At 48.9% G+C, this 23844-nt stretch overlaps 1 protein-coding gene across 1 annotated transcript; it reads right to left on the bottom strand.

Moving 5' to 3' along the window:
* Window positions 1–225: 225 nt before the first annotated feature.
* On the bottom strand, window positions 226–23844 carry ALX3 (ALX homeobox 3). The gene is made up of 4 exons (XM_073320418.1): window positions 23541–23844; window positions 9348–9661; window positions 3614–3742; window positions 226–564 (listed from the first exon to the last, which is right to left on the bottom strand). Exons 1-4 carry the CDS (start codon window positions 23842–23844, stop codon window positions 247–249), a joined length of 1065 nt encoding a protein of 354 aa, XP_073176519.1. The 3' UTR covers window positions 226–246.

Below are 23844 nucleotides of genomic sequence, written 5' to 3'. Positions count from 1 at the left end.
GGGGGCTGACTCCAACACCTCAACGCCAAGACAAGGAGAAAGATGGCCGCTGCGCTCCTCAGTTCGCATTAGCCCTGGGATCCTGTCTGAGGTGCCAGCTGCTTGGCCTGGAGTGCAGGGAGGCTGAAGGGAAGGGAAGAGCACAGACTGGGAGCTCTCTCTACCCCGTGTGGAAAGTTGGCTTCAAAGAGCTGCCTACCACCTGCTGGGTGGGTTGTGTCCTCAGCCGAGCTCCTTCCAGGGTGATCACGTGGTCCAGTTAAGCAGGCTGGCGGGCTCTTTGGATTTCACTCTCAGCGTGACCAGGCCCGGGGACTTGTAGTCGTTGTCCGGCGGGGGCTGAAAGCCGTGGCTGCCGAGGGAAGGGGGGAAGCCGTGGATGGAGTACAGGTTGTTGATCCCGGGGTGTTGGTTGGGAGAACCAGGGATGCCCGTGAATCCGGCAATGTTCCCATGGGCATGCGGGTATGGAGACACGCAGGGGGAAGGGATGCTCTCGGGGGGCATGAGGCAGGGTCCTGCAGGGCTCCCCGATCCGGCGCTCGGCCACAGGTTATTCTGCAGCTGAAACAAGGGAAAACAGACAGACAAGGCTGGGTTAGCTGCTGACTGGTCTGGAGGGCGTGCTGTCCCTCCTGCATGCCTGCTGCGGGGGATGGAGTGCAGCTGAGTGCAAGTCAGAATTTCCATCCCAGGGGGAATTCCACTGGTTCAACATCCCAGTTTAATCTTGAACTGACCCCAAACGAAATGTTCTGTTTCCGTTTTCCTAACAACCATCGAAATTTCGAGTCACAAGTGTTAAAATGAGTCCATTCAACATTAAACTATATTCCCATGTGGGGCACGCTGCCTCTTGGGCGTTGCCGTTTGGGTCTGAGAAGGACCTCGGTCTCTCCTGGACGCCTTGGATGGACTACATTTCACATGATACCCCTCCACCAGTGGGGAGATAGTGTGGTATCATGGGAGATTGTGCAGGGGTGTGTACCCCCTCAGAGGCCAATTAACCCATCTGGCTGCACCTGCAGGGTGGGCCAGGCATTATTTAAGATGAAGCCCAGCTGGGGATGGAGCTAAGTGGTAACTAAAGAGAGGAAGCCCAGATCAGAAGGGGCTGCATTGTGAGAGGGAAGAACTGTGCGGTCACTCCCTGGGATTCGAGCGTGGAGAGACTGGAGAGTCAAGAAGGAAGCCCAGAGCGGAAGAGTTGGCCCTGGGATCCCCTCCTGAGTAGAGAAGTCTACTAGGAGGCCGAGAGAGATATGGAGCAGGCACAGGGGTGTAACAGGCTCTGGTGATGAGCCCTGATAAAGGGGCAGAAAATCTGGACTTCCAGGGGTCGAGCCCAGGGAGGAGTTCCTCTGAGGAACTGAGCAAGAGAAACTTAGGAGGGATGAAAGGTCAAGCCCGAGAAGTTGGTTTAAGTTTGGGATATGTTGGGGGATTCCCGAGGAGAATCCTGCCCTGAACGAAGGGTGAATTTAGAGAGGCTGTGGGAGAGGCTACAGTAGGATGAAAGTCCAGGAGACAGCAGTTTGAAGGAGCAGACCTTGGCTGCAGGGATAGGGTCCCTGGACTGGAACCCAGCATAGAAAGTGGGTCTGGGCTTCCCCCACCAGTCACTGGGGAAGGTGGGGAAGCCCCTGAGAAGGGGATATAGACTGCTGGAAGCCCTGAGAAAAGGGTGTATACACCATGTCACCCAGAGCTGGGGGCCAAAGGCCTTTTGTAATGACACTGGACTGTTCTGTGTTGAACTTTCTGTTCCCCTGGAAAGGGTGGAATTAAAACATGATCTGGCTGGAGGCCAGCGTCACGAGAAGACAGACCCTGCAGGACCAAAGCGAATGTCGGCAGCGGTGCTAGAGGGAAAAGCATTACTACACCATGCCCAGCCACGAGGGGGCGCTCCAGCAGTGAGTTGACCCTTCTACAAAGATGTCATCTAGCCAGGAAAACTGGCCCATAGGAGAGCATGGGGGCATCAGGCCTTCTACCTACAACTCCCGTGAGGCAATGCCCCACAATAGGGAAATGCTGTTTCAAGTTGAATTGGCCCCAAATAGTTTGTTTCAGTTTTGCTTAACCAAAAATCAGAAAATTTCAGAAAAAAACAAAATTTCCCCGTCGAAAATGTCAAATGTTGTGGAAACGGTATTCTCCATCGATAAATTGTTGGGAGGGAAAAGGGGCTGTCCATAAATTACATCGCACAGTAAGGAGTGGCTGGGTCCTTAACTCTGCTCGTTTGTTTCAGTTTTGCAAAATGTTTACAAGGGCTGGGCGGGTCTTGAAAATCAGCAAAAAAGGGTGTTACGTAATTTAAGGACGCAATTTAGGTCTGGTGTTCCCAGGGCATAGGAGAGCCCCGGGGATAACACTGCGAGGAGCGGTGGGTTCCTTGCTACATAACTCCCAATGCCGGAGCTGCACGTTCTTCTGCCCTGGAACATTTGACCCGAACCTGTGAGTGCCCTTAAATCCCACCAACTTTGTGTGATCGGGCACCTAATGAGAGGGCAGAGAGCAGAAATCTTAGAGGGGTCCACTAATTACTGGGTGACATTCAATGGTAGAAATGGTCTTAAGTACTCAGTCAACACTGTCTTTCCAGTGCCCCAGAGTTCTGGTGTGTTTGGATACACGCATTTGGCACTCGAAAACTAGGGGGTCACTCATGAAATTGATCATGCCCACGCTGTATGGGGCTCCAGAGAGAAATGATCACGCTCCCAAAGTCCTATTCCAGCATGTGCAGGGGGTGGTGTAAAATCTGGGATGGAGTTTCTGAGAGGGGCCAGACTTGTCTTTAGTTGACTCTGGCCAGGAGCACTGGGGGACAAGAGAAGTGTCTCCAGGGCATTAGAAAATAGAGCTTAGCCAGTAACTATGATTTTTGTTTGTTTGTTCCTGGTGATTTGGCTGAACTGAAGAACAAAAATAAAATAATGTTTTGGGGTCAAATGAACCAGTTTGTTTCATTTTGAAGATGTGGGGGGGGGTTGGTTTTTTACCTGTTAAAATAATTCATAAAAGTAAAATTGGAAACAAAAAGTCATTTTGCATCAAAACGTTTCATTTCAAAAATGTTGAAATGAAATGTTTTGACTTTTTCTGAAGGGTTTGTTTGTTTCTGACTGAAACAATTTGGTGAATTCGATGCGAAATGTTTTGGTCGACCCAAATCTGCATTTTTCAGGGGGAAAAAAATGTTTAATCTGGAAAAATTTCTCCCAGCTGTCTTAGAAATATGAAGGGTGAATGTGAAGGCAGCACCAGTCGGGCTATTCTGCTGTGTTTATCCCTGGTCTGCGGGGCCAAGGGCTTAGGGGGATACTGGGGAAGTGTGAGATTCCCCAGTGAAGCGATTCAAAAGGCTTGGAAATGGGGCGTAATATGGTGTCACTCTGATCTGCTGCATTATTCTCCCTTTATGAGGGAGATTAGGGCCCCCTTGTCTTCTCATTTACATGGTGTCAATCTGAAGTAACTGCATTGATTTGAGTGGAGCTAATCTAGATTTACGCTCATGGACGTGAAATCCTAATTTGGCGCAGCACGTTCTGATGAGGGTGAGGTCTGGCCACTGTTCCTGATTCTGTCTCAGTACCTGAGGGTAGTTTTCAGCCCTGGGCAGGGCAGAGATGTCATAGGTGGCCACGAAGGGATTTCTCGCCTCCTGGATTTTCCCATAACGTTCTCGTTTCCGCCACTTTGCTCTCCGGTTCTGGAACCAAACCTGGGGGAACAGTGCAAATCCCAGGTGAGCTGAGACTGTCAATCAACACAGAGACACTGAAACAGCCAAGGGTCAGACCCAGCAGGGACCCAACTGAAAGTGATCAACTTTAGACCTATCATGACCTTACGGGGGGGCAGGAGACTGGAGACACCCAAGGAATACAGGGTTTATGTTGGTATCTGTCTGGGCCTTAGGGGGCAGTGCAGTGTCCGGGGTTCCACTGGCATATGGGGTATGGTGTAGCGGACTCTGCCACTTTATTAGCACAAAACTTATTTTGTCTGGTAAGTGGGTTTAGGGGACCCTGCAGTGGAATGTGGGGTACTTGCATGCATTGGTTCCTATCTGAGCTATAAATGGGTCCATATGGTGCATGTGATTTTGGCGAGGGGATGGAGGCACTGGCAGGGTGAGCACTGGGCAAGCTTCCATCTTCCAGTGCACCTCGGTCCTCACCTGGCACCGCGACTGCACCATCCCTATTGCTCTCATTTATGGAGACCATTCGGAGCGCTAGATTCCGTGGTGGTCTCCTGGGTTCATTTCTGGTCCCATTCGGGGTTGGTACAAGACCACCAAACACATTTCCACCCATGGCCTGACAAAAGGATTGAGCCCAAGTCTTACCTTAGCCCAGATGAAACCAGCTAGCCCCAGAAAGTTACCTTCCATTGTGATGTTGGTGATGGGCTGTACAAGCCCCACACCAGGCAAGAAGGGGTTGAAGGAACAGCTTTGGGGTCAGGCATGTCAACCATGGAGGAGAGGAGCCTTAAAAGGGAAAAGCCCAGTTGAAGAGGGCCAAGCCTAGGGAGGTGGACAGATCTCTCCCAACTAACTCCCAGCAAGAAGCACCACGGAGCCAAAGCTGGCAGAGGGTTACTGCAAATGCTACCCGGAGGATGCTGAGCAGGGCCATGGCTTATCCAGTGTCCCCCCAGAGGAGGGAGACCAGGGATGTGTCTGGGCTATTTTTGCATTGTGTCTGTCTTATGTTACCATTCCCCGAGGGCTGGGGGAAAAGGCCTAGAGGCGGGCCACAGTAGGAAGAAGACTGGGGAAGAAGGAAGAGGTCAGAAGAAGCAGATCTTAGAAGCAGATCTGCTCCAGGGTCCTGGGCTGGAACCCAGACTAGAGGTAGGGAATCCAGTCTCTATAGGCCACCATGGAAAGGCCTGGTGAAGGTCCTGGGCAAGAGCCATAGTTGGCCTAGAGTCGGGCTGGAGCCCTGGCAGAAGGCTGCTGGACTGTTATTGGACTCGTCTCCCCCTTAACTCAGAAGGGGTGAGATTAGAAATTGACCTGGCTGGAGGGCTGAGTCACGGGACCAAGGGCCACCGGCAGACCTGAGGGCTGGTCAGTGCGGCAATGGAGAGGGAAAAACCAACAGCATCATACCCAGCCACAAGGCAACGCACTGGCTGGTGAGTCACTTCGTCAAACTGATCCTTTAAGAGCATGGGCTGTGAGCGGTGGGTTGATACCGAGGCATGGAGCCCTTCGTCTTGTGGCCAGCAGATCCGATGCTGTGCAGATCGGCAGCGTCTGAAAGCCTTTGCCACGATGTGTCTGGTGGCTGTCGGTCCGGTTCCTAGCTGACAGGCATCTACAGCACACAAGGAGCCCTAGTGATACCATCGCTATCTCGCCCCCTTGTTGGCAGTCTCAGAGGTGCCAAGGGTTGAATGGACCATGGAGAGATGACAGCAGTAGGGCTGGTCCCTCCAGTTCATGGCTGAGGCTCATCTGTCAGATGGAGTTTGGAGCAAGCTTATGCTGCTTTCCCTTGCTGTACCTGCTCTCTGGATAACAAAAGGACTTCAGTCTCCAGGGCTGTCTGCCTTTTAACTGGCACTGAATTCAACAGCAGAAAGGAGGAAGACGTCCTTTCTCTCCCATAACATACAGAGCACAGGTTCCTGGGGTGACTACTTATTTTTATATCCTCGTTATGGCCTTGTCTACGCCCACAAATTAAGTTGGCCTAGCTCCATCACTCAGGGCTGTGAAAAAATTCGCCCCGGTACGACATAGTTAGCTTGATCTTACCCTCACTGTAGGCGCAACGAGGTTGATGGAAGAAGTCTTCCGTCCACCTAGCTACTGCCTTGCAGAGAGGTGAATTAATTACAGTGATGGGGAAACTCTTCCGTTGATGTAGGAAGCACCCACAACGCTGTAGCTGTTCTACTGTAAAATGGACCCACCCTCTGGAAGTAGTCAGATGCTTCCTATGAATAGCTGCAGCCTACAGGCGGTTACCACACACACAACCTCTATTCATGCGTTCCTGGGTCTCAGATTTCCCCAAGCTGCTTCTATTCTGATGTACTCCAGTCCATTAACAGTGAGTATATTCACAGGGGTCTAGCCTCGGCCTGGAGGAACTAGCTGCGGGTTCTCCGTCTGATGGTACAGGCATCACTGTCCTGGGATGCAGTGATGGTGCAAGCCTCGGATGATGACGGCAGTTTGGTGCTATCTAGCAAGATGCTGGTAACGGTGTCTCTGGCAGGCGCTAGAGATGCTGAGGTTTCAGTGGGGCTGTCTCAGGAAGTGCCAGTCTGAGGTTGCTAGCACTTCAGTTACCACCTCAAATAACTGCATTCAGGGGAATTTCCCAAGATAGCATTGCAGGTATCTTCCTATGGGCTTGATGCAGGGAATCACTGGGGGAGGGTCTCTGGCTTTTGCTGTGCAGAAGGTCAGACTAGATGGGCACCTTCTGGGCTTAAAATCTGAGTCTATAGCTAGGAGGGCCTCTCCTTGGCTGACCTCTTTCTGACTCTTCGCTTATTCCACTAGCTGCAGCACTGACTGTTAGAGATGAACCCAAGCCTCAGTCTGAGATCCAGGTGTCCCTGAACCATTCAGATCCAGATTAGAACTTTCTGACCGGCCCCTAACTGTGTAACAGGCCAAACCAAAACCCTGGGACCAAACTCTGGGCCCTTTCAGATCTGGCTCTCCACACCCATCTCACAACGTCCCGTTCCTTTAAACTCTACATCCATTTCTGCCCTGAGCTGGTAAGTCACTTCACCTCCCTGTGCCTCAGTTTACCCACCTGTAAAATGGGAAGAATGCTACTGACCTCCTCTGTAAAGTGCTTTGAGGTCTCTAAATGAAAAGTGCTGTATAAAAACTAGGAATTATTATTATTCTGTCCCCAAAGCAAACAACCGCAGCCTCCTTTCCATCACACTTGCTTCAACTCTCCTTAGTCTCCTCCGACGGCTGCCACCAGGGGACACCACTAGCTTCTCCCCAGAACCCATCCTGCCTCAGAATGTGCTTCCCAGCTAACTCTGTAGCTGTGGCAGGCTGGGTGACAAAGCATATCCTGGTGGAGTCCCCGCATATGAGCGCGGGCTCAGACACACTGGCCTGTTACATCCCCCTCTCCGCTGACGGGACATTCTCCCTCACCCAGCATTACATTTGCAGACTGGCTCGTCCTCTACAGTGATATTTAATAACCAGAGTGGCGAGGCTGCGCGGATTCCTGTCCAGATGTGTGTTCGTAGCTCTGAGCGCCAGTTTCTCCTGTTGCTTTCGATCATCACTCGCACTCACTTCATTTTGCACATTCCTAGAGGCATTCCTGCAAGCCAACTTTTCTGGCTTTCCAGTGTGAGACTGAAACCACATGCCAATGCCTGTGGGGAGAGTTAACCCTGCTGATGTGAAGGGGGTGCCAGAGGAAAAGCTGGGCTGCTCCAAGCTGTATGCCCAGGTCTCCTTGGCGTGGCCTCTCCATTCAGCGAAGGGATAAGTTATCCACTCCAGTCCAGTCCCTATGCATGTCCTGGGGATGCCAGTGGTAGAAACCCTTTAGCTGGGTTGAAAGGTGCTGTATAAATGCAAGATGGTGCTGTTATTAAAAGAAAGACATTGAACAAGAGTTTAAACTTTGTTTGCAGAGTTGTTGTAGCCATGTTGGTCCCAGGATATGAGAGACACAAGGTGGGTGAGGTGTAGTATCCTTTATTGGACGAACTGTTGTTGTTGAAAGAGACAAACTTTGGAGCTACACAGAGCTCCTCTTCAGGTCTGGGAAATTTAAGTATCACAGCTAAATACAAGATGGAACAGCTTGGTAAGCATAAGAATTTAACACATGTTGCAAGAGACCATTCAAGATGAAGAGGGCAATTAACACCTCTACAGTCACAGAACAAAGGAGGGATAGTGAGTTACAGATTTTTGTTATGAGAAGTAAATCCAGTGTCCATGGCTTTTAGCATCTTGCAAAGTTCTGAATTTAAGCTCCCAGGCCTGTCTTTAGAAGGTATTGTGCAGGTGTCCTTTGAGGACTAGGACTGAGAGGTCACCTATAGAGTGGTCGTTTTGTGAAAAGTTTTCACCCGCAGGTGACAGGGAGTGTTTCTTTTATGATTTTTCTATGTGAGTTCATTTGAGAGCATAGGTTTCAGAGTAGCAGCCGTGTTAGTCTGTATTCGCAAAAAGAAAAGGAGGACTTGTGGCACCTTAGAGACTAACAAATTGGTTAGTCTCTAAGGTGCCACAAGTCCTCCTTTTCTTTTTGAGAGCATAGTGATTGTCTGGTTTCAAGTTGTTGAGGCATTTGATGCAATGGATGAGGTATGCCCCATGTTGTGATAGGCATATGTAGGACCCAGGGACCTTGAAAAGTGTGGTGTGTGTGTGTGTGGGGGGGATTTATCATTGTAGCAGTAGAGATATGTCTGCAGGTTTTGCATCTGTTGTTATGACAGGGTCTAGTGCTGCTTTGACTTGGTGTGTCTTGGTCTGTGAGAAGCTTGCTTCGGATAGTGAGCTTGGTGAGTCTGGGGGGTTGTTTGAAGCCAGAGGAGCGGTTTTAGAGAAGGTTCATGGGTTCAGAGTGGGTTCAGGATGTGGTCCCTGTCGATTATGGGCTTGAAGTTGTTTGACGATACCCTGTGTGGGTTCCAGAAATTGGTCCAATAAAAGATATTACGGAGGGTGGAATGTGGCAGAAGTTTAACAGCAGACCCTACAGGAATGCTTCTTGGCCTTTTAGGAAAAGAGGTAAAGATGGCTTTCATAGCCATCTGAGAATACAGGCGGACTTCAGGGAGACAGGCTTGTGCCTAGGTCCAGTACAATGCCGAGCACTTTAGAACATGAGACGATTGCTAGAGAAAGATCGGTTACAATGTAATTATTCCGACTGGAATTTGCCCTGGACGCTGGGATTAACCAGCCTTCTCTAGGCCAAAATACCACAATGGGATATTTAATGGGCCCAAATGGCCGTGGCTCACTCCATTTTACAAAGCTGGTACTCCAGCAGACAGCGCCCTATAGCACCAGGCTGTGTTCGTTTCAGAGACAGAAGAAGGAACACTGACACTATGTAAGCATCTCTTGGCAATCTTCCAATCCAAGTACCAACCTGGCCTGCCCCTGCTTGGCTTGTACAATCCCAGGTGAAGTGATTAGTAGGGTGGCAAAGGCCACTTTACTTTGTGGAAAGGAGCAGGGGGCCTTGCAGAAATCATAGAAGATCAGGGTTGGAAGGGACCTCAGGAGGTCATCTCGTCCAACCCCCTGCTCAAAGCAGGACCAATCCCCTGCCTGCCCCTCGTTCTCTTACCTGGACCCTGGCTTCTGTTAGGTCTGTCCTCAGTGCCAGCTGCTCCCTGGCATACACATCGGGGTAATGGGTTTTCTGGAAGACCTTCTCCAGCTCTTCCAGTTGGAAGGTGCTGAAGGTCGTCCTGTTCCTTCTCTTCTTGTTCTTGTTCTTGGTTAGCTCCATGGCGTCAGTGAGCTCGGGGGAGATGTGCTCCCTCAAGCTGCCCAGAGAAGCAGCCGGGGAGCAGCTGAGATCAGGGGCTTCTTCCAGCTGGGCTCTGCAGTCTGTGGGCACGGGGTGGTACCCCTGCCCTTTGGCGCTTTTCGTTCCAGCTGCAGTGGGAACACACAGAGCAGTGGGTTAAGGAATCACAGAGCCATGATGTTGCTTGCTTCCCCTACCCCTCAAACGTTGCTCTCTGTGGATGTTCTAAACTATTCCGGACCCAGGAGCTTGGCTGCTGGCTCTGAATAAATTCATGGAGCACACATTCCAAGTTCCCCCTTAAACACTGAAACAGCACCACGGGTCTGGGGCGGGTGCAGAGAGATTAGGGCCTGTATTTCTGGGGGGAAATCTCCTCCGTGCCCCATCAGGCAAGAATTAAGGACTCCTGTAACTGAATGGCTCAGCCTTGGGGTGGGGGAAGGCAGGGCTGGTGGGATTTGTGGATGAAATCATTAAAAGGGGGAAGACACACCAGGACAGATAGTGGGTCCAAATCCATCTTGCCGACGACTGCAATATACCCAGAGGGGAAAGACTACTCCTCTGTTGGGGAATAGGTGAAAGCTCAGAGCCAGCGAGTGAGGCCCAGGTTTTCTCCTGGGGGAAGCCAATGAAGGGCTAGGGTTACAACACCTTTTTGGGTAGTAGACAGCGACTCAGGAGACCAGAGTTCAGTTCTCTGCTCTGCCACTGAGCTCTGTGTGACCTTGGGCAAGTCAAGCAACCCTGTGTCTCAGTTCCCCTTCTGTCAAATAGAGGTAATAGCCCTTCCTAGCTCCTTCCTTAAAGAGTGAGAGTCACTTGGGTACTAATGTGATGGAGGCCACATAGGAATTCCATCATGATTTCAACAATTTCCATCCCACCGTCAACCTCAGCCTGGACCAGTCCACACAAGAGATCCACTTCCTAGACACTACGGTGCTAATAAGCGACTGTCACATAAACACCACCCTATACTGGAAACCTACTGACCGCTATACTTACGTACATGCCTCCAGCTTCCATCCAGGACAAACCACATGATCCATTGTCTATAGCCAAGCTCCACGATACAATTGCATTTGCTCCAACCCCTCAGACAGAGACAAACACCTACAAGATCTCTATCAAGCGTTCTTACAACTACAATACCCACTGGCTGAAGTGAAAAAACAGATTGACAGAGCCAGAAGAGTACCCAGAAGTCACCTACTGCAGGACAGGCCCAACAAAGAAAACAACAGAACGCCACTAGCCATCACCTTCAGCCCCAACTAAAACCTCTCCAACGCATCATCACAGATTTAGAACCTATCCTGAAAAATGATCCCTCACTCTCACAGATCTTGAAAGACAGACCAGTCCTCACTTACAGACAGCCCCCCAACCTGAAGCAAATACTCTCCAGCAACCACACACCACACAACAAAAACACTAACCCAGGAACCTATCCTTGCAACGAAGCCCTATGCCAACTCTGTCCACATATTTATTCAAGTGACACCATCATAGGACCTAATCACATTAGCCACACCAGCAGGGGCTTGTTCACCTGCACATCTACCAATGTGATATATGCCATCATGTGCCAGCAATGCCCCTCTGCCATGTACATTGGCCAAACTGGACAGTCTCTATGCAAAAGAATCAATGGACACAAATCTGAGATCAGGAATCATAACATTCAAAAACCGATAGGAGAACACTTCAACCTCTCTGGCCACTCAGTAAAAGACTTAAGGGTGGCAATTTTGCAACAGAAAAGCTTCAAAAACAGACTCCAAGGAGAAACTGCTGAGCTTGAATTAATATGCAAACTAGATACCATTAACTTGGGTTTGAAGTTAATAAAACTTGGAGTGGCTGGCTCTTTACACATATTCAATCTAATTCCCCATGTTAAGTATCCTCACACCTTCTTGTCAACTGTCTAAATGGACCATCTTGATTATCACTATGAAAGTTTTTTTTCTCCTGCTGATAATAGCTCATCTTAACTAATTAGCCTCTCACAGTTTGTATGGCAACTTCCAACTTATCTGTATGTATATACATCTTCTTACTCTATGTTCCATTCTATGCATCCGATGAAGTGGGCTGTAGCCCGTGAAAGCTTTTGCTCTAATAAATTTATTAGTCTCTAAGGTGTCACAAGTGCTCCTGTTCTTTTATTAAAACAGAGAGAGATTCTGTTATCTGCATTGGCCTAGAGCATGGTACATGTGTGTCTCCTGTCAATTTAACAGATGGGATTAGAATTGGAAAGAGTACAGAGAGAGGCAACAGAAATTATTAGGGGAAGGAAAAAGCTTCCACATGAGGAGAGATTAAAAGGAGTGGCACTGTTCAGCTTAGAAAAGGAACGACTCGGGAGGATATGAGAGAGGTCTATAAAATCAGGAATGGTGTGAAGAGAGTGAATGGGGAAGTGTTATTTACCCCATCACATAACACATGAACCAGGGGTCACCCAATGAAATTAATAGGCAGCAGGTTTAAAAGAAAGTGTACTTCTTCACACAACACACAGCCAGTCTGTGAAAGTTGTTGCCAGGGGACGTTGTAAAGGCCAAAAGTATAACTGGTTTTAAAAAAGAATTAGATCAGTTCATGAAGGATAGGTCCATCAATGGCTATTAGCCAGGATGGGCAGGGATGCAACCCTATGCTCTGAATGGCCCTAGCTTCTTTTTTGCCAGAAGCTGCGAGTGGAGCACAGGGGATGGATCACTATAATTGCCCTGTTCTGTTCGTTTGGGGAGGGATAGCTCAGTGGTTGGAGCACTGGCCTGCTTAAACCCAGGGTTGTGCGTTCAATCCTTGAGGGGTCCTTTTAGGATCTGTGGGGAAAATTGGGGATTGGTCCTGCTTTGAGCAGGGGGGTTGGACTAGATGACCTCCTGAGGTCCCTTCCAACCCTGATATTCTATGATTCCCTCTGAAGCACCTCATGATGGCCACTGTTGGAAGACAGGATACTGGGCTAGATGGACCATTGGGCTGACCCAGTGCGGCCATTCTTATGATTATAGGACAATTATTGACGATGTTTTGATCCCCTTGCCTCCAACTGGAATTGAGGGCATGCAGAACCATTCATTCTAGGGCTTGCCCAGCTGCCTGCTGCTTCAGGGATCTCTGAGTCTTTAGCAATGGGATGGGTGAGGTATAATGAAGCAGGAGGCCAGGGGTGTGAAATGAAGAGTAAGGAGGGGAGCAGCTGAGCAGTGGAGGTTGGTGAGATGAATGGAGGCTAGTGAGCGGGATGAGTTAGGCGGAGTGCCCTTGCAGGGGCAGAGCCTCGGCTGGTGTAAATCAGCAACGGCTTCAATGGCGTTGCACTTATTTACACCCATTGAGGATCTGTCCCGAAGCACAGCCAAGATGAGATTGTCCCAGCCTGCCTAATGTGCTTCCCCCCACTCTTTCTCCATCTCCAGACGAGATGGACACAATATCTGTCTCGCCACCGACGGAGCAACATCTTGCCTGGTGTGGCAGCAAACAGACGCAATGCACAACCCTGACGCGTGGAGACGACTCCCTTCTTGCACGCCCTGGGTTTGCAGCCACTCAGCTACCACCTTTGCAAATGTGCAGGAGGCCAGGGGCTCCCCAAAGATCTCAATCTTTCTCCAGAAACTATTTGGAAAGAACTCCCCCATGCAAGCGATCCCAGCGCCTTTGAACGGCACTGCCTAGGGAATCTATTTCCCAGCCCGCATCAATTGTTTGAGGAATTGCTTTATACAAAACAGCCCGTTGGGGTCTGTGGCAATATATTTATGTTGCATTTTTCTCCCCCCGCCCCGTGTCTGGAATTTGTACTGAAATGTGTTGGAGGGAATAAATCAGAGCCACATACTGAAAGAGGAACTCAGGCTGTCTTTTCCAGCCGCAAGCCAGGAGCATTCTCTTTAGCACACGCTTGGCTGCGATGGTGACAAGCAGAACACAAGAGGGAACTGCACCAGTGGGGAAGGTCTTCTGGGGCCAGCCCCTTGGCTGGTGGAAATTGGCATCGTTGTCACCAGTGGAATGTTGTTGATTTTTGCCAGCCAAGGACCTGGCTCTTGGTCAGAAGCCAAAGTCTAAAATACCAGCGTGAGGGAGGCTGCAAAGGGGGCAGCAACCCGGCCTGCCCGTTCCAGGGAACGGCTGGTGTGTTGACGGGTCAGGCCTGGAATGTTCTGGGCCCTGAATCTTGATGACTGTTCCCTGCACTCTTACCAACGTGGGCAGGCAAAACTTTCCCAGGTTATCCGGGGCTCTCGGTGGGGCCCACCCTGAAGCTGCCGTGCCAGCCCCTTTAACCTGCTCGGTGCCCTATTTCTGCATTGCCTGGGACATTTTACCCCCTCAGTCCCTCAGGGGAAAGGGGTTGCTAGGAAACTGCTTTCCTCACACCTGGTTCAACTCACCTGCAGGCTATTACTCTCAGCAGGTGCAAATGGGGCAAAGGGGCCCAGGGGAGGAAGAGGACTTGGTCTCAGCAGATGTGGACACCATGGAAGTTGGGGTTGGGGATGCCCAGAGGAAGCCCTGGGGCTGAAGTTCCGGTCCTGGTTTCAGTCTAGGGAATGCTTTCTTTCCTAATGGCATCCAGCCTTCTGGGGTTTCCTCTCCCCATCACGGTCTCTTTCTCCAGCAGAAAGGGCCCCAGGGCACAGAGCTTTAACTTGCTTTCTTGATATTGGGCCTGATCCTGCATGACTGGGGGCAAATGGGGATTTTGGTCGTGGGCTTCAGTGAGGGCAGGATTGGGCCCAATATTCTTTGCTTATCAGGGTCTCGTATAGGTTGAATGGGATGGACCCTGGCTCCTGTATAGACTGGATCCAGTCTGGATTGAATGGGAGGGGCCCTGGATCCTGTATAGACTCTATGCAGTGACCTGCCAGTCTGTGTAGACTGTGTGGGATGGATCCGATATGGATTAAATGGGACAGGCCCTGGATCCTGTATAGACTGTATGGGATGGATCCGGTACGGGTTGAATGGGAGGGGCCCTGGATCCTGTATAGACTCTATGCAGTGACCTGCCAGTCTGTGTAGACTGTGTGGGATGGATCCAGTATGGATTAAATGGGACAGACCCTGGATCCTGTATGGGATGGATCCGGTACGGATTGAATGGGTGGGGCCCTGGATCCTGTATAGACTGTGTGGGATGGATCCAGTGCGGATTGCATGGGACAGGCCCTGGATCCTGTATAAACTGTCTGGGGTGACCCGCTATCCTGTAGCGACTGTATGGGATGGATCCGGTACGGATTGAATGGGTGGGGCCCTGGATTCTGTATAGACTGTATGGGATGGATCCGGTACGGACTGAATGAGAGGGTCCCTGGATTCTGGACAGACTGTATGGGACGGGTCCTCTACCCGGGGTATGGCCTGGTGCCTTCCTTGTGGGCTATTCCTGTTCCGTCCCAGGGTTTGTTTTGCAGCTGGGCTCACAGAGCAGCCCCAGAGCTTCTGCCCCTCCCTCCCTCCCCCCCAAGAATTTCTGCGTCAGCCAAGGCGAGGTGCCGCAGGGTGGCTGCTGGCGCTGGGGTGAGCCGCAGACCGGCCTGTCTGAAGGTGCTGGAGAGAAAGTTCCTTTCAGATGTCTGCTGGAAAGTGACTGACCCCAGGCCGCCGAGGGCCTGCAGCTAAGCAGAGCGTTTACCTTGAAATATTGCATGAGATTCATTTGAATGGATCCATTGTAGCCTCTTTCTGTCTTGTCTTTCCCCTCCTCCCTCCTTTCTTCTCCTCCCCCCCCCCCCATCGCTTCTCTCTTCCTTTCTTCGCTTGTCAGCCGGCTCGTCTGTCCCTTCCGTTCTCCGCACCCGCCCCGAAGTCCCATTTCATTCCTCCACCTCATTTAACAAAACAAGAACAACCGCGAGGCTCTGGAGAACTAGAATGGCCGTCCAGGATCCGAATTTACACCGGATCTAAAGTCGGGATCTTGCACCTAGACCTAAACCTGAAAAAGGAAGGTCGACTCTTTCTTGTGTTCACTGGATGCCTTGAATCAATTTACAGAACTCAATCAATCGGAATTCGTGCACGTAACCCTAATAGGAACCCAGCGCCTCCCCTTTCTCTTAAACCGTTTCTAATTCGAATCGGCTCCTTCTCTCCCCAGACGAGGAAGTGGGTTTATTTAAGGAATTTCTCTTAATTAAACCAATTTGGGGTTTATCCGAACAGCCGAGACTGAGTTAGTTGTTTTGACTAATTCCCACCGGGGGCAATGTTTTCTCTGGAGGTAGACAACAGGACACTTTAGAGAGCTTTCTCTCTTTTCCACAGCTATGTTTATCGAGCTATTTCAAATACATAGCGACCGATATAGCAATTAAATTAGATAGTTGGGATGGATAAAAATACAAAGTCCTGGGTTTTCCCAATTTTATTTCCCCAGGTCTCAACAGAGGCAAACATTCAGGATTGAAGGGCGATCAATGGGACAAAATTTAGCAATGCCCTTAGCTGAGATTATATTTTTAAATTTGCAACGAGGGGGGTGACCCCAACTGTTATGTAAAGAGATGGGAGATTGTTCTGTTGAACATGGAAAGATCCTTGGGCTGAATTGATCCCCCAAATCTGATCAACAAAATGATCCTGCCGTTTTTCTCCTGCTGCTTCTCTTTAACACACATCCCATTTCTATGGAGTCTGCGGATTTATACACAGCAACACGGGGACCTAAATCAATCAGGCAGGGTAATAAAGAAAATCAGAGACGAGAGAAGAAGTGGCTCCGCGGTGCTAGAGAGTTTCCCGTGTGTATTTTGATGGGCTCTTTCGACTCAGAGAAGACAGACGGGTTATGAAGCTGGCAGGGTGAGCCGCTGGGGAACAGCTCCACAATTCTCGGGTAAAGGGGAAAAACGCGGAGACCATTATTCGAGGGATGGGGGCAAGAGAGAAACTCTCCCGCCGTGGGGAGGAAATGGATACAGGCCTGTATACTCAGCCATCACCGCGGTATCTGGGCGCGCTAAGAAGTCAAGGGAGACCTGGCCCTGCCCCGGTTAGCCTGTGGACTAACCAGGCATCAAACCTAGTCAATTTCACCTCGTCAATGTCTCTTGGCTTAAGCAATTCCTCCCTTGCCAATTTCTTTCCTTGGCCAAAGCAAAAATCGGAGAGGGTTTTTTGTTTGTTGTTTTGTTTTGTTTTTAATTGTACGTCCCACGCAATCTCATGGGGCGCTGGGGAAATAAACGGAGCAGAAAAGTCATCAGGGAATGAATGATTTCTGCCCAGGACCCTTATGGGCGGGGGAGCTTTGTGTCTGTCCTTGCTCAATCCTAGGGACAGCTGTGATTCCCCGCTCTGCTTTTGTACCAAAGACAAGCAAGGAAGCCACCCCCCGCATGAGAGAGATCGGCTTCGGGAGACGAAAGCAGGAAAAAGTGAGAGTCAAACTTTCCCTCTCACACTTTAAATCGCTCCCTTGTCCCTCTGCACTGGCGGGCCCGTTTCTCCTCCGCCCGTGCCCCTGTTTAGCGGCGAACCCCAGCGAGCCTGGTCAGAAGATTCGCCGCTCCCAGAATCTTCCCCCGTTTTCTTTTTAAAGGGGGAGCTGAGAACATGATTTTGGGGGGGGGGGCAGCGCTGGGGCTGCTGGGTAAACCTCTGACTACAACTGTCTCCTGATAGCGGGGTGGGGGCTGCCATTTTTCTTCCACCCAGACCTTTTCTCTTTCTCTCCCCCCCAGCCTTTCTCTCTCCTCTCCTTTGTTTGCGGTACCTGCTTCCCCTTTCTCAGGGGCAGAGTTGTTTACACAGCCTGCTGCCTGCCAGTCTACAAGGGTCCGTCCATTCCAACTGCTTCTAATTAAGCTCAAACTGTGTTTTTTATCAGGAGGGCTAGATTCAAAGGGCGCAGACATGAAGGGCCACGTAGTAAATAGTTTCCTACAGCTGACCCTGTCTGGCAGGGAAGGAAATCAAGGGCTAGGGATTGCCCCGAATTTGGCTTTAAATATTTCAAGACCGTCCAGCGGAGACTCGCAGAAAGATTCGTCCCAGAATTTATGTTGTGCTTAGAGAAGCAGGGGGGCCTTTCATTTCAGCCCTGAGTTTCTAGTAATCCTCATCTCGGCTCATTTAGGAGGAAAGTGCCAGGGTGTTAAGTGAATCTGATGAAAGAGAAGAGGGGGAAAGGATAGTAAAATGGAACAGATTTAGTGCGCACTTGGGTTCAATATGAAACGCACAGACAGAGAGCTGCCTTTCTCAGAGAAGGGCGCGCCTCTATAAATCACCGCGGGTTGAAATGTTTCCACTGATCCAATTTTTCCCACGAAAATGGATTTTTTGCTATTGTGGACAAACTAAACTGGCCATGGAAGAGGTTAGTTTGTGTTACAAGAAATCTTCTTGGGCTTCCCCCCGAATGAGAAACCAAAACCTGAAACTTCTGTTTTCAAATCACTTTTTTTCTTTTGGTTTTTTGCTTGATCAAAAACAGGAAAAATCCCCCCCCCGCCCCATGAGCAAATGAAATTAAAATATTTTGTTTGATTTTTTTTTGGGGGGGTGTGTGAAAAAATACCGCATTTCTGACCAGCACTATCTAATCTCTCTATCCTGTGTGATGGATCGCCAGGTGTGTATATGTATAGATAAATGCAAGTGGATATGCGCGTGTGTGTACACAATAAAAGATCAAATCCAATTCGGCAGCATTTTGGACTCTATAAACATGAACGAACTTCTGCCTAGAATACAGAGAAATGTCTGACTTTGCATGAGACCTACATTATTTTCATCTGAAGAATTGTTTACCCCTTTACACATATTTGTGTGGCTCGAGACCGAGAGAGACTGGGGATTAACAGACTGAGAATGATCGAGAATTATGAATAATTAGCATGAGAGAATTATTATTCTTGAGAATTAACATGTGATATAAATATGGACAGACGTTCCTACGAGGAAATACATCATCGAGAGAGGTACATAGAGGTTTGAAATTAATTCAGCAACTGGAACATGGTAACAGAGACGCAGAACCGTTTAGGGTTTTAGCCAAAATATGGGTACTGCTCTTCCAAATGGGATGGGAATGTTCTCGGATTTGCGCGGGTATATTTTAGACGCACAAATGCTAGATCCTCCGATGAAGGGAGCGGTAGCTCAGGAAAGCTGATGCTCAAATAAATGGGTTGGTCTCTAAGGTGCCACGAGTCCCCCTGTTCTCTTTGGGCTACAGACTAACAGGGCTGCTCCTCTGAAACCTACAGCCAGTAGCTGCGCCAGGAGAGAGTGTTGATTTGTGAAGTACTGTAGCCCCTAGGTGAGCATACAAAGCAAGGAGAAAGCGAAGGATGAATGCTTGCTTCTCTGGCCCAAAGAAGGGGGCTCTCCTCCCCAGCTTTACGGAGCAGCGCGGGGACAATAAGCCCGAGCTGCGTTTGCGTTTTGCAGGCTCTGGGGCTGCGGGGAGCGGCTCCTGCTCCCCCCCCCCCTTCGGGCCTGCGCTTTAATGGAAGATTCAACAAATGCCCCGTTTTCTGCCTTTGATTTCAGCAGCGGGGCCAGGGTCTATGACTGGGCTGCTGGGATGGGAAACGGGGCTTAAGCTCATCTGAAGGGAAAAGGATTTACATCTGGGGGGGGGGTAGGAATTGCAGGTCGGGCAGGCTGGGTATCCATGTGTGGGAACCCCAACAGCACGGAGACACCTGATGCAATTGCAGGGCATTCCTTTCGGTAAGATGTAGTGTCATTATTTTAGTTTATTATGCGACTGCATTGTCACCCTGAGCTCACCCTTGGAACTCAGGGCCACTTTAACAAGAACAGTAACTGATCATTAACCGTTGGAACTCACAGACACTTTTTAACCATAACAGTAATTAATAAGTGGCAGTGAAGTCTAGAGGTTATTTAATGGTGAAAAATGGAGTGAAAGAAGAACAATAACATTGGCCAATCTGGATATTCTCTATGCGAAAGAATAAATGGACACAAATCTGACACTAGGAGAACACTTCAACTTTTCTGGCCACTCAGTAAAAGACTTAAGGGTGGCAATTCTGCAACAGAAAAGCTTCAAAAACAGATACCAGCGAGAAACTGCTGAGCCTGAATTAAGATGCAAACTAGATACCATTAACTTGGGTTTGAATGGAGACTGGGAGTGGCTGGGTCATTACACATATTCAAGCTATTTCCCCATGTTAGGTATCCTCACGCCTTCTTGTCAACTGTCTAAATGGGTCATCTTGATTATCACTAGGAAAGTTTTTTCTCTTGCTGATAATAGCTCATCTTAATTAATTGGCCTCTTACTCCACCTTTTCATGTTTTCTGTATGTATGTGTATATATAAATGGGTTAGTCTCTAAGGTGCCACAAATCCTCCTTTTCTTTTTGGAAATACAGACTAACAGGGCTGCTCCTCTGAAACCTGTACATCTATCTTCTTACTGTATGTTCCATTCTATGCATCCCATGAAGTGAGCTGTAGCCTACGAAAACTTACCATAGAATATCAGGGTTGGAAGGGACCCCAGAAGGTCATCTAGTCCAACCCCCAAGAGCATTTATTATGCTCTAATAAATTTGTTAGCCTCTAAGGTGCCACAAGTCCTCCTGTTCTTTTTTTAATAACTGTATTGTTATGGCTGAAAGTCATTGTTGATGTTCTGTTATTCAGTTATTTTAACATCAATGCAACCGTCATTGTTATAATTAATTGGCATTTGATTATTATTATACTGGATGATTATTTTAGCTGTGTAATATTTTGTGTGTTGTGTTGTTTTCCTGCTGTCATCAGCATCATCAAAGTTTGTTGTATCGGTAGGTATCATTATGTTGTCTGTTAGTGTGTGTTGTTATTTGCCTTTTATTAGGTTGCATTAATGTCCGTAGAGTATTATCCTTCAGGTATATATTGTTTGTGTTTTATCATTTTCAAGTCTGGTTATTTTTAAGAGCTAGGTATTATGAAATAATACGTTAAAAACAATCCTATTCTAGATTAGATTATTATCCCCCAGCGTTGTGTTTTGGCTTGCAGACTGGTAGGTTTGGATTCATCATTATCTAACGCTATAGATCACCCGGCATTAATATCCAGGATGGTTTTCGGGCCAAAGGATCTAAGGGGCTTTGCAGATTTTCAAAGCATTAGGACGGCATTCACAGTCAATGTAATGCCCTCGCCTTCCGTGTTTTAACCCCTCTCTGTCCGAATCCTCTTGGGCAGTAATCTGAGTGTATAAATAAGGGGATTTTAAATAGCGCCCCAAATGCCAATTATCCGGGGCAAAGACAAGGAGACAAACGTGAGCAGCGAATTGTCAAGACAGGAAAGTAGCTTCTCTTCTCTCGAAAGCTTTGTGCGATTGCCAAGGAGCCCAGAACTTTTACAACCTCCCTCGCACCTCGCCTCGGCTTTTTCCATTCTTTATTTTCTGCACTGATTTCCCCCATCTCCTTTTGTGCTGCTCAGCTTCTGAAACTGCCCTCTTCGCTGGTGGAGAAAATCACTGTGGTATGCTCGCTTTGCATGGGAAAAAAAGCAAAGCCCAGGTCCACACCGGCTGCGGTGAAATCCCGGCTGCATCGAAGCCAACGGCAAAAATCCCATTGACTCCGGGGGAGCCCGGATTTGACCCCACAGTCCTGTGCTCCTCGTTCCCATAGACTTCAATAACAGCTTGCTTGCCTGAGCGAGGAAGATACAAGGGGGTTATTACACGGGATCCCCCAGTCTGCATCAGCAAAGGATGGAGCGGTGGGAGCAATCTCCATCCAGTTCCTTCCCACAGTTTTCAGTAGAAATTACAGGCACTCTAATTTCTATGTATGTATAATATTCCTTTCTTATTTCTCCAGGTAGAGCCCGCACCAACACGGCTGGATTCTCAAAGTCCGAATGCCCACACGCTTAACTTTGCCCACTGGTTCCTTGACTAAATCTGACTCTGCGCCACTGAAGTCAAGGGGAACTTTGGGAATAACTTACAAGGGGCAGGGTCTGCCCTACAGGGGAGACATTCTGCCCTCGCTGAAGTCAATGGCAAAACTCTCGGTTGATTTTACTGGGCTCAGGATTTCCCCCGTTGCCTGTAAAATTAAGCCCGTGCGTAAATCTTTGCGCGCAGGAGGCTGGCAAGAGCGCAATTCTTAATGAATTTCGATAATATTTGTCTGCACGATTTATGCAGCGTTGCACATCGCAGATGATTATTATGGTGATAATAAACCCCAGTATGTTCACATCTATTGTTAAGCACAATGTTGATCGTGGTAATACTTAACAATGGAATAGCAAATAATTTAAGCTAACCTGGGGTCCATAAAACGAAAACTGACCTCTTGATATATTGGTCTATCATAGGCAACATTCATTCACCAATAGACGTTTCTCTCTGCTTTCCTTTGTTTCCTAATATACCTTTCCCCAATTTTAATATTGCAGCACGTGGGGGGGACAGACGACGACCTTTTGTATCTATGACCAATTATTGTTAAAATCCAACAAATATGGAAATAGTTAGATCGATAGATGAAAAGGAAAGAAAACCACCACCCAGAGTTAAATATAAATACGAAGGAAATAACTGTTCCAGCATTTCAGGAAGGGCTTTTTTTTATTATTATTATTAGTTTAGACATTTTAGAAAGTGAATTTAAAAACACACACAAATAGAAACAGATGCGGGAAGGAGGGATAAGATGTGGAGTCAGAACAAGATTGAGAGGGAAAAAAATACTTTCCCTTCAAAGTTCCTTCGATTTCTGATCTAGCTGATCACAGAATAAATGTGTAGAAGCCAAACAGAAAGAGAGGAGAGAAAAGAAAGAAGAATGACCGAGAAGGACTATGTAAAATATCTTTCTTTGCTCTATGCGGTGCTTTGTCTATCTTTGAAAAAATGCAGGGAGTTTGATCCCGTGAGGATTATTACAATTTGGTGCTTGTCAATGCTAAGGAGAACCGGCAGAGAAAACAACTCGTTTGATTTTCCTGGAGTATTAGCGGGGATTTCTGTGAATTGCCAAACAAAGTTTATTTTTCAGTTTTAAGTTCAAATAAATTCCCTGGTCCTCTGTCCCACGTTCCCCCCTCCCCTTTGCAAGCGAGAGGTGGGAAATTTGCAATTTGCTCGGAGATCCCTCTGAAACCCCCCGACCTTGCAGGTTTGGCTTCAACGGGAGCTTTGCCGGAGGATTGCAGGGTCGACCCTGGAATCGAATGAAATGAGGGAGAAAACGGGACAGTTCTACCATGCAGGGGGGAGGGATGGGGGCGGATTGCACAGGTTCATTTGAGCTGCTTATTGCTCTGGAAAACAATGAGAGAAAAGCCCAGAACCGCTGTATAGTGTCTGAAATACAATCACTGGGCTCGGAGGGAAAATGCGAAGAGAAAGAAATAAGTATACAAGGAAGGAGAGAGAGATGAAAGAAAGGAACATACGAGGAAATAAAAAAGAAAGAAGGAGACGTACACTAAAGAAGGAAAGAAACAAACAAACAAGGAAGGAAGGAGGGAGAGACAAGAAAGAAAGCAAGAAAGAAAGAAAGCGAAGAAAGACAAGGAAGAGGACAAGCAAGACAAGGAGATAGAGATAAGAAAGAAACACACATACAAGAAAGAAAACACGAGAGGAAGAAACGTAAGGAAGGAGAGACAAGAAAGAAGGAAACAGAAGGAAGGAAAGAAAGAAACAGACAGACAAGAAGGAAAGACAGAGAGACAAGGGAAGCGCTATCCCAGGAAGGAAGGGGGAGAGGAGAAACAGATGGCAATGCGTTTCATAAACGGCTCTTCCTCCCCAGCAGTGGTTCTGTAACGCTTTTCAGAGAGATTGGCTAAAGTCACACAGTCCCCCCCTCGCCGGGTCCGGCTGCCCCAGCCCTGGCCGTCGGTGCCTGTGTGCAAGGCCACCTTCGCTCCCAGCACGGCCCCTTCTTACCCACCCCTGGCTATTCCTGCCCCCGGGAGGCCAGTGCAGGGCCCAGACCCCCCTTTACCTTCGGCCACGGCCTGGTAGAAAGCCTTCCCGTTGACAGACAGCGCCTGGTGGCTCGGGCTGGGGGACTCCAGGTATTTGTGGGCCGCTTTCTCCTGGGCTGGAGGGTCCGTGTCCGGGTAGCGGCCCGGCCTGGGGCTGAGCCGCAAGGGCTGCGGGGGAAGCGGGTGATGCTGAGGGGGGGTCGGTAGCTTCTGGGTGCCCTGGAAGGTGCGCCGCTGCAGGCCTGGAGCTGGGGGGGCTTTGCCTGCGGGCGGTGGCGGGGGTGCGCTGGGGCAGAAGGAGAGGCAGCCCTGCGCCTCCAT

Source organism: Lepidochelys kempii, chromosome 21, assembly GCF_965140285.1.
Source record: "Lepidochelys kempii isolate rLepKem1 chromosome 21, rLepKem1.hap1, whole genome shotgun sequence".
Lineage (NCBI taxonomy): Eukaryota > Metazoa > Chordata > Testudines > Cheloniidae > Lepidochelys > Lepidochelys kempii.
Note: the sequence above shows the minus strand (reverse complement) of the source record. Positions and strands in the feature narration are given on the sequence as shown.